The sequence below is a fragment of the Orcinus orca genome, chromosome 2 (assembly GCF_937001465.1).
Source record: "Orcinus orca chromosome 2, mOrcOrc1.1, whole genome shotgun sequence".
Classification (NCBI taxonomy): Eukaryota; Metazoa; Chordata; class Mammalia; order Artiodactyla; family Delphinidae; genus Orcinus; species Orcinus orca.
Window position 1 is genome coordinate 186045686 of NC_064560.1, and position 14163 is coordinate 186059848.

The following is a 14163-nucleotide window of genomic DNA, read 5'->3' on the forward strand; positions in this document are numbered from 1 at the left end:
TCAACCACTGCGCCACCAGGGAAGCCCCACTGCATATTCTTGAGCAGTGAAAGAACATGATGAAAGCAGGGCTTAAGAAAGACAAAAATAGTCCTTTCTTGACATGCATAATTGCCATTTCCTGGTTCTTTTTCTTTCAGAATATGTCACTCCTTCCTTCTCTCCCCACTTTCCCCCATCCTCCTCTTCACCTCCTTACACACTGCAATAGTAAAGACTGAGTATTGCTATTTAAATACTGCAAAACCTTCAAAGGTATGAAGAGTTTTGTTTAATCTGTAGGTGGTGCTCTACATCATTTCTCTACTACAATGAAAGAGTCTCCCAGTTTTTCTGGAGTCCCAGCCAGAAACAATAGATTTGGGGTTCAGAGAGAGCCCTATGTAGTGTTCATGAGCGTGGGGGATATGGGTTGTCACAGAAACTTAAAGGTTTTCTATGGTGGCTGGCTTCCAGACCAGTGATCAAAATAACAGGGACCATCCCTTAGACAATTAAACACAGCCACCTGTCTTACTGTAAGACCATTAGTAACAAATGACGAAATCACAAACCCCGCTGACATGACCAGAATGTCCAGATAAAGTGTCTGGTACAGAGATGTTGGGATAAACAGTATTTCTGTTGTATAAGAAGATAAGCCATTGAAGTTATTCTAAATTAGGCAAGAATTCTTTACTCTACCCCCAGTAACTCTCCAAGGAGCTGTAAGGGTTCTAGAAGCTCTGGATAGGAGTTTCTTAAGACTTACTATCTGAGCTTGGGACTAGAACTGGGATTTATAACAGGGAGTAAGGCAATACAGAAAGGATAGAGACTTTCTGCAGCATTCTACAGATAAACAATTCAAAGCTCTTTTCCAAATTATCTTCCCTTCCCTGCCCAATTTCCAAGCTACAGATATGGCTATTTGGTGACTTGACATTAATAGTTACTATCACTAAGCCTGAAATGCTTGTGTTTTATGTTTCACAGTAGCATTATACTAGTTAAAAGAAAAAATAGAAAAGAAACACCTAAAACAGTTATAATTAGTCAGTACACTGGAATTCCATAACTGACTTCTCAGTTTTGCTTTGGCCATTATATTTTAAGTGAAGAATAAATACATCTTCTCTCTTTATCAAATGCCTAAATAAAAGAGTGGAATTCTCTAGCCAACTAAAAGCTGATTTGCTTTTTACTGTTGCCATCTACTGTCACCTGGTAAATAGATTTTCCACAAAAGCTAAAACAATGTAATTCAAGTATGAATCCAGCAGGTGGCAACACCATTTCAACAAATCAACTCTCCAGCAAAAACAAAAACTTAAAAAACAACACGCAAATCACAAAGTCTGCTTATAAATAAATCTTAAATTATCACTGGGTCCAAAAGTCCTCAATTTTTATATTAAAATCAATCTGATCCTGCAACAATTACTATTAAATTGGGCAAATCTGAGGGAAGGACACTTAGGCAATAAAACAATTGGCTGGTTTATGGCCACCACGATATTCAACAATTATAACACACCTATTAGGTTCTTGGACAGAAGAACTGTTGAAAAGTCCTGGCTTCAGAATGTACCTGACAACATCACAAGGTTATTGCAGCCAGATCTACATAAGGATGTCAATTTTACATACCATTTGTAATCTCCTATAATACTGATGGTGTTGAATGCATCAGCAGCCCAAGTGATGGGCCTTTGATTGAGAACCTGGCGCAGCGTGAAGCGATGCTCTCCAGGGTCTTCAATATTCATAAAGTATTCAAATACACCAGTCTGATCAGCAAAATTCGGAGCTTCACTAAAAAATGGGTAATCTGTTCAGAACACAATAAATTCTTTGTTTAGTATCAAATCTTACAGAATCTCTCCTCTCTGATATTTTCTGGTCCATTTTGATATACTTTTGAAAAGTTTTAAATAAGTAAATGATACTTATAAACAGTCAAAGTTTAGGGTTTAGGTTACTAAAGAGCTCTTGACTTTTACATCATCTTTATTAAGTATCAATGTGATCAGTTTGACCTACAGACTTTACATACTTAATCCATGCAACTGCTTAAGAGGAAAGATCATGAGTTGTGGAATAAGCAGACCTGGGTTCAGATTCTAGCTCAGTCGGTTCCCCAGGCAAGTTGCTTAACGGCCCTGACTTACCAAGTTTTCAGCTTCTCAGAGGTACGAAAGCAGTATGCATTCAGCAGAAACTGTACCTCAACTTCTGAATTTTGATCAGGATGCCCTCCTGTGATGCCGGGTAGTGGCAGCAGGCTGCAGTGAGCCACACTTCCATCAGCCACGCAATCACGAGGGTGAACAACAGATACACTCAGAGCCATTCTGTACCCAGACAACCACTTTGCTTTTCACTTTCAGTACAGTCATCAATAAACAACACGACATATGCCACACCTTATTAGGCTTCGTGTTAGATGATTTTGCCCAACTGCAGGCTCACGTAAGTTTTCTGAGCACATGTAAGGTAGGCTAGACTGAGTTATGAGGTTTGGTATTTTTGACTTATGATATTTTCAACTTACGATGGGTTTATCAGGACCTAACCCCACCGAAAGTTGAGTAAGATCTGTATAACTTTCATTCCAACAATAACCTCTACATTTTTTCTGGCACTGAAACTTACAGGACCCTCAAGTTGCGATTTATCTTGAAGTAACACAAAAATTAGTTCCCTTTTACCACGTAGAGATTTAGAGCTAAATTAATGTAGTTCTCACAACCACTCCATCAGGCACCGGTTTGACAGGTAGGAATCTATCCACTACTGCTGAAATTGGAAACCAAGTTAAGCTTTAGTACAAAAACTTACCGACATTGAAGTCATCCTTATAGACACAGGGAAAGGGCTGGGACTTCGGAGGCAGCAGGTAACTGCCTTTGCTGCCGGTGGTGAGCGTGGTGAGTGTGAACAGCTCGTCCTCTTGCAGTTCCAGCATGAAGCTGCCACCGCTGTCTAGGAGCTGAGAAAGAAACGATGCTGTGTTCAGGCCAAGTGCTTTGGCTCATCTCATTTGGGTCAAATAGCTTTTTAAAAAATAAGTTTAAGATAAGCCAAACTCATTTCTTTTAGAATTTCCTAACTACTTGTGAAGGACACACTCAATATCAAGGCCCTTGGAATCATTTTTCTTAAGTTATTTATAAGATTTTATACAATTAAACATTCTAGAAAGGATATTAAAAGAATTTCTTTTCACAGAAGGAAGAAGGACTAGATGATCCCCAAATCTATTTCCATTACTCTGTCTTTTCCATTAGACTGTACTATCCTTAACACCTGTGTATAATTCAATACATGCAACTAAGAGATCTGCTTATTTATTTTTTAGGACTTTGCTAAGGTAGAAAAATCCATAAAATCTTATTGTTGACTCAGCTGTTAAACACAGAAAACGTTTACTATATAAAAAAAGTCCTACTCATTACATGTTCAATACGTATTTCAATTAACAAATTACATTTAGGTCACATTTATGACCTTGGCATATAAAGCCATAATCTCTTCATCTATAGAATGAGGGGAAGAAAACATACTTCATAGGGCTATTGTGAGGATTAAATGAGAAAATGTTTATAAAGTTCTAAGCTCAGTGAGTGACCTACGAGAAACCTTCCCTACATCATAGGTGTCCTATGGTAAAAGCAGCCCTCTGAAGACACTGAAGTCCTTTGCATAATTGTCACAGGCGCTAAACATTATGTCCACTTTATGAAACCTGAGTAGCTCTTTTTTTCTACTTTATATTAGAGGTTTATATCATACCTTTGCTTTAATAAATTGTTGGTCAGATCTATGAAATATCTAATACCATATTCTGGCTTAGGAAGAACTCCAAATGATATTATTTTTCCTATGGGGAAAATCAGTTTTATTATGCTATTTCTAGCAATGTGTTGTGCAAAAATTAGAGACTATTCCTTTTTTCAAATTTAATATACAGTGGGCGTTCAGTTATTGATACTGACTAGTTGAGTCACAGAACTTTAATAATTACCATAAAAAGTAGCAGATTTGTGTCAGTTAGGTGAAGCGATGTGCTTGCATGGGCCAATTCATTCTTTGAAACATTTACTCATGAGAAACCACCATTTGCTAAGCTCTACACTAGGCACCTGGGACAAAAAAGGTATAAAAGGCTGGGACCCAATCCTCGAGGCATCCAATGTAGTTGGGAAAGTGTTTACTAGGTAAGTACATATCCCTAGGTGGCTATGACCTAAGACTGGTGGGGAAGGCTTCAGAGGAAGCAACACTTGGGCTGAGTCTTGAAGGATGACAATGATATGAACAGAAGGCATTCTAGGACAAAGAAAAGGCATGTGCAAAGTCACAGAAGTAATTAACTTGGCATGCCATGCTCTGACAAATGCAAGATGTTTAGACTGTGAGGAAAGGTCAGTTTAGTAGGACATGCATCTAGAAAGGAAAGCAGTCTTTTACCTCATGAGGTGATAACGTGGGTCACACGCCACACTAAGGAACGTGAACTTATAGGAAAAATCACTAAGGCATTTGAGCAGGGACTGACAAAAATCAGATCTGCATTTAGACGCATCATTCTGGTAGTAGTGTGATGGGTGGCGGGGAGTCTGAGAAAACAAGAGATAGTTTCCGAAATCTGAGAGAGACATAATGAGGAACTGAAACAAGCAGTAGCCGTGGGAATGGAAAATAAGGAGTGGGTAGGAGAGATATGTGGGTGATATTGTCTATACTTGGTCACTGATGGTACGCAAAGGGTGAGTGGGAATGACAGTCTCAAATGAGACTCAAATTTCTGACGAGCAACCAAGTGATGGTTGCTACCATTCACCAAGACAAACTAAATACCAAGAACAAACACATCTACCGAACCATACTGCCTTGAAGAGGACTTCTATTTAAAAGAATGGGGGCAAACTTTACCTCTATTATGCTTCAGCCATAAAATCAGTTATGAAATTAAAAATTAATTCATTAATCAAATTTCTGTTCCCTTTACTGTTGCAATGCTCACACTATAGGAATTGATTTAAAACTACCCATAGAGAATCCAGTTGTTTGAAAAGAAATCTCTCTGATGGTTTTCCAAGTTTGGTATACCACACCTGCAGCTCCGGTATTTCACTCTAAGGAGGAAACACAAAGAAAGCATAGTTGAGTGATTCATCATCTCCTCTTTGAGGATTTCTAAAATCTGTACCAGCAAGAATGAATCAATGACAAGGTGCATTCTATTTCTATTTAACAAAGATCCACCTCAAATCTTAAATAGTAAACATTTTGAAAGTAGGAAGACATTATTCAAGCAAATACTTTATTTCTTAAAAATACTGCAGATTTTTGGCAAATGTTCAAAAAGATTTTAGTGTCTTTGCTTCAAAAATACTCATTATTATACCTATGTAAAAAGTTCTTTAAGAATTTTCTGGCATTAAAAAACAATTCTTACACGATTAGTAGAAAGAGCACTGTATTTCTGTATTCAAATCTAACAATAGGTAGAAATAACAAGAATCTTGTCTCTTTTTTTTGTACAGAGTACTGTAAAGATCAATGTTTGAAAGTTCCCTCAACTGCACAAATGATGCTCTACCAAAAAGAACAACTTTCTTGCAAGTGACCTTTGTTAGGATTCTTCAGAACCACAAAGAGCATTACCTCCTAGTGGCTTCTGTATGTTTGACCAAAACTAGTCAGCAGACATAAGACACCAAGGCATTTACCCATTCATATGCAAACTCTTAATCACTTGTAAGACTTCACTTAAGAACTGCTAGCCCGTGATAAAATATATAAATTCTCAAATCAAAATCAAAATAAAAGTTCCACTTATTTACTCACAAAAGAACCCTTAAGGCTGAAGGTAGCAAATTGTCGTGAAACATTGAAATAGGGAAGAAGTGGCCGTATACACATGGAATGTTTATGACTCTGAGTAGGAAAAAAAAAAAAAAAGAATCATGTAAGTTATCCGAATGATATACAAGCCATTTGGGGGGGAAAAAACAAACAGACATTTAATGCCTATAGATTAACAGAAATGACACATAATAGGTGACAAATAACAGTTTATTTCAAACTTTTAAAGACGTTTTTCTTAAAAACCTTTATTGAATGTCTATTGTGTGTATGCCTAGTCAAAGTAAAACTCAATGGCATTTTGACTGAATCAAACTTTGAATTCCAGTCATTTGATGGCACACAGATTAACTTTTATGTTCTGTTTTCCAAGTAATATACATCAAAACAAAAGTAAATCTTGGGACATTTTCACTGAAAAGGCATCTCACCTATATACAACCTTCAAATACACAACTGAGGTCAGCTAAATACATATAACAAATCTCACTGCCAGCAACATTTTTTTCAAAATAATCAGTACAATGGGCTGGGATCAAAAGAAGTCTGAGACATCATCCCGACTTTAGGGGATTCAACAATCACAGAGGACTTACAATATAAGGTTCTGGGACAGGCTTTGTGGGAAAATTTTAAATTACAATTACAGTTAGAGATTTCAATACCTTTCCTCAATAACTGATATACCACTAGACAGAAGATCAACAAAGACACAGGTGATTTGAACAACACTACCAAGTAACTTGCCTGGACTGACATCTATAGATCACTTCATCCAGCAATTGCAGAATGCATATTCCTGTCAAGTGCACAGGGAACATTTACTGAAGTACACCATATTCTTAGCCATAAAAGAAGTCTCCATAAATTCAAAAAGATTCAAGTCACAGAAAGTCTGTTCTCTGACCACAATAAAACTAAATCAGAAATGAATAACAAAAATCTCTGGAAAAATTCCAAAATATTTAGAAACTAAATAACAAATTTCTAAATAATTCATGCCTCAAAGAAAAAAAGTAAAATAAAAGGTGAAATTAGAAAGAATTTTGAGCTGTATGAAAAGCAAAACACAACACATCAGGATTTGTGGGATGCCAATAAAAGAGTAGTTAGAAAAAAATGTATAGCACTGAACACCTAGATTAGAAATGAAGAAAGGGTTTGAGACTTTAGCTTAAGATACTAGGAAAAGAAGAGCAAATTAAAACCAAAGTAAGCATAGGGTATGTATGGGATTAAGAGACACGAACTACTATGTATAAAATAGATAAGCAGCAAGGATATACTGTACAACACAGGAAAATATAGACATTATTTTTTAATAATTTTAAAGGGAGCATAATTATAAAAATACTGAATCACTATGCTGTGCATCTGAAGCTAATAATATTGTAAATTGACTACATTTCAATAAAAAAATTTAATTAAATTTAAAAAAAGTAAGCAGAGGAAAGAAAATAATAGAGATGAAAGGATAAATCAAACAAAAACCAGAAAAACAAGAGAGAATAATTGAGAAACCAAAAGTTGACTCTTTGAGAAGATTAACAGAATTGAATAAACTTCTAGCCAGACTAATCAAGAAATCAGGATAAAAAGAAAACACAAATTGCAATTATGAACATTAAGAAAGGTGACATCAATACAGAGTATATAGATATTAAAAGAATAGTGGGGAATAATATCAATAACTCTGTGCCCAGAAATTTAACAAGTTAAAAAGACAAATTTCTTTGAAGACACAAAAACCCAGTGCTCAATGAAAAAGACATGGACAAACTGAATAGCCCGATATCTGTAAAGGAAGTTGAAACTGTAGTTAAAAAGTTTCCCACAGAGAAAATTGTGGTCCCAGATAGATGGCTTTACTGGGAAATTCAAGTCAACCTGGGAGCTTTGCTCAAACAGGAAGTAAGAGCTAAGGCAGAGTTGTAAACTGCCTGCCTGAGTATTGAGGCATGCCCCAACTGTACACACAGAGCCCATCAGCAAAGGCTGGGACACTTGCTAGTTCCAAACATAAGGAAATCTGTACAGTCATGATCTGACCACTAAGATAATTGAGCAGAGGCTTCAGTGGCCACAAACGATAAAGCTAACAAACTACAGAATTTGTTCAGGAAAGTCACAAAGCAAATAAACAGCAACAACCACAACAAAGAGCAACAACCACAAATACCAGATAGGAGGAAGAATCTGATCTCCAGAGTCTCCATGCTATTTTATGTAATGTGTCTAGTTTTCAACAAATCATTATGAGATTTGCAGAGAACCAGGAAAGAAAGGCCCATACACAGGCATAAGAGCAGTTGACAGAAACTATGTCTGAGAAACCCTAGTCATTGCTTATTAGATATTAGACTTCCTAGACAAAGACATTAAATCAGGTATTTAAATATGTTCAAAACACTGAATGAATAATGAATAAAGGAGAGATCTGCTTCCAGAATGGCAATGGGAGGAGCTCCATGAACCTGCTCCGAGTGAACCTGATGAAAACTATTTAAATAATAATTACAATAAAGTCTCTGGAAATGGTCCTAAGGCCATGCAACAAATATAGAAACATTTATTCAATAAAATCTACTAAAACTCATGGCATTTAAACCATGATCGACTCCCTCCCTGTCCCTCTCAGCCTAGAGTGACAGAAACTCCATGCCAAGTAGGTACAGCCAAGAACACAGGGTTCCCTCCCTCCCAGCTCCCAGATGAAGACAACAATATCTTCGTGAGAGAAACAGAATATCAGCATTTCTCACCCCCCTTCCCCTCAGCTACTTGATGCTGAGGACAAGTAGCCATGAGTGTGGCCAAGAGGCTGAGGGTTCCCTTCCTCTGTCCAGGTTCCATTCACAGACTCACCTTAAACAAGGCACACTGAGAATATGGGGGTTCCAAACCCCCACCCAGCACCATACTCCTAAATCAGAGGTGTCACTAAGAGAGAAACACACCCTTGTCCCCATCCCCAACTCCAAGCTTCAGCTCAGGGATTTTGTCCAGGGAGAGAGACAGGTTATAAAACAAAGAGTTCAGAAAGTCTCCCCAAAGAAATTGATTGTACTTAATGCAGAGCATGGGGAAGTTCAAGAGTAAGGGTGCTCTTAAAAATAATGGAAGTTTTGGTGGCAAGCAAATAAAAAGAGACTGTCAGCTTCATTAGATGCATAAGCTAAACCACTGCCCAGCTATTTTGACAGGGAGAACCACAAAAAAAGAAAGCTAAGAAGAACCCTCCTGATGTCAGAATAAACCTAAAACACTAACCTCAAAATCCACCTCTGCAAATAAGCTGGAATTTAATTGGATCAGCTTATGGAGCAATTTAAGCCCCTGAGCATTGCTGAAAACAATAGAGCAATCCACCAGTAATCAGTGAGGCAATAACAGAGAGGTGCACCTGCCCAAAGCTGCACTGTCTAAGAAGCAACATTTGAGGCCTCTCAGTGCGGGGGAGGGGGTGGGTGGAGGGAATAAACTTCACTAAATTTCTCCAGCCAATCACTAAGCAAACAAGCAAGCAAACAACAAACCCCAGGAAAGGAGGGAATCAGTACCCAGCATTACCACAATATATTATATAAAAGGTCTGGCTTTCAACATAAAATTAGGAGACATTCAAAGAAACAGAAAAGTGTGGCCCATACACAAAAACTAGGCAACAGAAACCACCTGTGAGAGCAACCAGATGCTGGATTTAACAGTTGAAGACTTCAAAGTAACCAATATAAATACATTTAAAGAACTAAAGGAAACAAGGCTTAGAGAAGTAAAGGAAGATATAATCACAATGTCTCATCAAGCAGACAATATCAATTAAGTGACAAAAAAATTTTAAAAGAACCAAATGGAAATTCTGAAATTGAAAAATATAATAACTGAAATGAAAAATTCACTAGAGGGGTCAACAGTAGATTTGAAATAGCAGATGAATTAGAGGATTTGAAAACAATCGATAGAAATTGTGCAACCTGAGGAACTGAGGGGAAAAAAAAAACAAAGGATAAAGAATAATGAACAGAACCTCAGAGAAATGTGGGATACCATTAAGTACACCAACATATATACAATGGGACAGTAGAAAACAGTGGAGAGAGAAAGGAGCAGAAAATATATTCAAAGAAAAGTATCTGAAAACTTTACAAATTTGATGAAAAACATTAATCTACAGATCCAAGAGGCTCAACAAACTCCAGGAGGAATAAATACAAAGAGATGCACATACAGACACCCAGTAAAAATGCTGAAAGTCAAAGAAAAGAAGAAAATCTTGAAAGGTACAAGATCATTTACAAGGGAACCTCAATAAGATTAATAGTTGGTTTATCACCAGAAACAATGGAAGACAGCACATTCAAGGAAAAACTGTCAGCCTAGAATTTTATATTAAGCAAAACTACCTTTTGAAAAATGAATATCTCACTGGAATGCAGTTAATAGAAATCTGAAGTAGACTCGAATAAGTCAAGATTTCTACACTAAATCCTGGAACAACCACTTAATAACTCACTAAAATATAGTAAAAAAAAAATTAAAAGAATTTAAATATTACATCACAAAATATTGACTTACTGCAAAAGAAAACAGTAACAGAAGAATAGATAAACCAAAATAATGAGATGTATAGAAACTAAAAAGTAAGCTGAAAGATGTAAATCCAACTATATCAATATTAACATTAAATGTAAATAGATTAAGCAATTGAATCAAAAGGTCAGACTAAATATTTCAAAAAGCAAGATCCAACTATATGCTGTCAAAAAGAAAGACAACTTAGATTCAAAGAAACAAACAGAGGAGGTTGGATCAAGATGGTGGAGTAGGAGGATGTGGAGCTCACCTCCCCCCACAAACGTGTCAAAAGTACATCTACCTGTGGAACAATTCTCAAAGAAAACTAACTAGGAACTGGCAGAAGAACGTCTATACAATCAAAGCTGCAAGAAGGATCTCCACGTAACTGGGTAGAATGGCAAAAAAGGCATAAGGTTGGGTCCTCCACCCCTGGAAGGGATCTGAAAGGAAGAGAAGGTTTGCTCTCAACCTGGAGAGTGAGTAGGTCAAGCCACAGACTGGCTGTCCCAGTCCTGGGATCCTATGCAGAGGAGAATAGCTCCCCTGTTTTCTTTTTTTTTTTTTAAGAAGGTGTTCAGTTGTGTTTTATGCTATATTTTCCAATACTAACAAAGTGAATTAATCCAATAAAAACACAAAGAATTACCATAGTTTCAACGATGATGGTGAGGTTACCTAAGCCATCCGTCAGAGCTACATAGCTTCCTCCTTTTTCTAAATGGCCAACTGTCTTCAGGTAATACCAACCTGGTTGAGTAAACTGAGTGGTATGAGCTATAGACAAGCAGAGAAAGACCCAAATAAGATTAAACTGTGATAATAGGATTCCGTCAAAAAATAAAAAGCTGTTTACTGATTTGAGTCTGAAAGAAAACAGAACATGCCACCCCAAAATGTGCCACTTTAGCATGTGGATTATTTTGAGCTGATGGCAATCAAGACCTAGCAGACAAAAGAAAAACTTTTCTCTCTCTTTTAACTGCCTGAAAGAATTTAGATAGGGGACCTGGCACAGAAAGACAGCTACTACCAGAGACAACTTTGTATCTGAAAGATTCACCTGCATGGCAGGGCAAACATCTGCTCTTCTCTTCCTATGAACTGTCTTCCTCCCCTCTGAAGCTCCAGGTCCCTATCCCATTCCTTAGCTCAGGATGGCATTATAAACCTCAACTGCCTGACTGCAAATTTGAGTCTCTTTTTTTTTTTTTTTTTTTTTTTTTTTGCAGTATGCAGGCCTCTCACTGTTGTGACCTCTCCCGTTGCAGAGCACAGGCTCTGGACGTGCAGGCTCAGTGGCCATGGCTCACGGGCCTAGCTGCTCCGCGGCATGTAGGATCTTCCCGGACCGGGGCACGAACCCGTGTCCCCTGCATCGGCAGGCGGACTCTCAACCACTGTGCCACCAGGGAAGCCCTAGTCTCATATTTTTATGTACAAAATTAAATGTGTTTTTTTTCCTGGTGATCTGTCTTATATCCATTTAATTATTAGATTAGCCAAAGAACCTAGGAGGGTAGAAGGAAAACTTCTCCACCCCAAGTCTGATTGAGTCTAACAGCCATTTTCTATTTTGGAGAAGAATATTCACTAGTCTCATGTTTCAACTTCTAGTTAAATGGTACAATTATGGGAATATTCTTAGAATGACTGGTGAAAATAAATGAACCACACTCTGTCAGTTCAAGACTACTGAGTAGATCTTTTTTAACCAAGAGTAAAAAATAAAGTTATCCCCTCCCAACTTTTGATGATCTCTATTTAACCCATCCTAATATAACTACAAAGAATATGGTTTTTAAAAAGTTAACAAAATATTCCAAAAACTAAGCTTTATGGTTTAAAACAAGTTTATTTCCACAATATGTATTTATTGGGCACCTCCAAAGTTGGTCCTGAAAATGTACTGAGCAATATTCCTTGTCCATTTTGGGAGGTTAATTGTGTTAATTGACACAATTAACCAGTGACAAAATTAGAAAAGTACATTAGTTCACATAGATAATGTGGGACCAACTATTTCAACATTTAAGGGGTTAACCAACCAGGATATACAAATCCAACTTAATATTTCCATATTTTTGAAATAACAACCTGAGTTTAGTATAATGTCATGGTTACATAATGTCATGACTACAAAACTCTGAGAAAAATATATCAACTAAAAAAAAGCCTGGTCTTAGAATAATTGAGAATGGAATACAGAAAGTAGTCTAGTTATAGAATAATTGAGAATGGAATACAGTTACCCAAAAGGTTCTTACAAAACACTATGACAAATCTTGCTTGAAACAGAGACACACTTAAAACTAACACACACACACACATACACAGTGTTCATATAATCCCCTCTAAGTGTTTTCTGCTTTGTCTCTTAGAGAGTAAGTTAGGGATTGAGAGATGGAATCTGAACCATACCTGATATCCAGATAGGAGCTTCTACTACATAGTGCCCGCTCCATGGCTCCTGAGCAGTCATCAGTCCACAACGCCCATATGGCAACTGTTCATAGTAACTAGCCACCAAATTCCAAGCAATTGTGCTAAAAGATTTGTTTGATAAAAATGAAACACCAAAGCAGCTTGTAATAAAAATGTAAATATCTACAAGCCTATAGTAAAAAAGACCTTATCAGAGTTTACACAAACATATGTAAATGACAAAAAATTACCACCCAAAACAAGAAAACATAAGTTGCCTAAAGTTCACCCACACTTTGAAAAATCAAGTATTGGATGCATCTAAATATTTTTAATGGTGAATCATATAATAAAAAACACAAATGTATATGAGGTGTACAGTTTTACTGACGAATGGTGTAACCAGAAGATGAATCATGACCTACCAGTACCAGACATGTCACAAATGTGAGTCAAATACAAATAAAGGCTTTATCCATACTTGCTTTCCTTTTGACGGTCAGCATTCTAAATGCCCCAGTTTCAAGACATAATTTTATGAACTTCACTCTGAGCTGTTGCAAAGTTTTACAAATGAGAACTCTTAGAGTCAGACTGCCAGGGTTCAAATGATGGTGTAGGCAAATAGGGTAAGGGTTCCCCAGAGGAAGAGAACCAGACATAACTTTCTTGACATAAGAGAAGCCATTTTAGGCCTAAGCCATTTTGTGATCTAAGCCTGGCCACAATGCTTGCCCTTACAGAACAGTCTCAGTAGTAAGTGATTTTAAGGGAATAAAAGAACATAAGAACAAACAGCTATTATCAGGCCAGGGAGATAACCATATCTGAGCCAATATATCAGACCCCAAATAAGCTCTATTACTTGCAGCTTCTTGCCTTTTTTTTTTTTTTTTGAGTTGACACAGCTTAGGTATAGATGAAGGAAATAAGGCAAATGTTTAAAATCATTGCATTTAGGTTGTGAGACTACGGAAGTCCATTGTACTTTTTTCTACTTATCGTGTTTTGAAATTTTTCAAAATAAAAACCTTTAAAAGTTTCTAATAACTTACGCAGTCATGTAGCCATTGATATAATTCTGATTCAATATGCGACCCCAGCAGCCTGCACCCACATCACTATTTAAAGTGCTAAAATCTTCAGAAGACCAAAGTTTCTTCTCAGTCAACCTAGCATCCTTTACTGTACGGGTCCCAGGGTAATGAGCTCTAGAAAAGAAAGGGTGGGAGAAAATGTAAAAAGGTCAGAACATGGCACTTATATCTATTTATTGAGTGAATAAAAATACACATCTTCTCCAAGATTTCT

General features: G+C 37.0%; 1 protein-coding gene across 7 annotated transcripts in view; it reads right to left on the bottom strand.

Moving 5' to 3' along the window:
- The window catches only part of GALC (galactosylceramidase), a 63107-nt gene that overhangs the window by 14155 nt on the left and 34789 nt on the right, over window positions 1-14163 (bottom strand). For 6 of the 7 annotated variants that reach the window (XR_004480369.2, XM_033417947.2, XM_004262307.3 and 3 more), the window contains 7 exons: window positions 13908-14063; window positions 12850-12974; window positions 11078-11205; window positions 5836-5925; window positions 5034-5120; window positions 2821-2971; window positions 1630-1810 (listed from right to left, as the gene is read on the bottom strand). Coding sequence is in view for 6 of the 7 variants with exons in the window: in XM_033417947.2 (XP_033273838.1) it covers window positions 1630-1810; window positions 2821-2971; window positions 5034-5120; window positions 5836-5925; window positions 11078-11205; window positions 12850-12974; window positions 13908-14063 (918 nt within the window). In the remaining variant the exon portion in view is untranslated. The remainder of the gene's footprint in view (window positions 1-1629; window positions 1811-2820; window positions 2972-5033; window positions 5121-5835; window positions 5926-11077; window positions 11206-12849; window positions 12975-13907; window positions 14064-14163) is intronic. The other variant, XM_033417999.2, reaches the window with a different exon arrangement.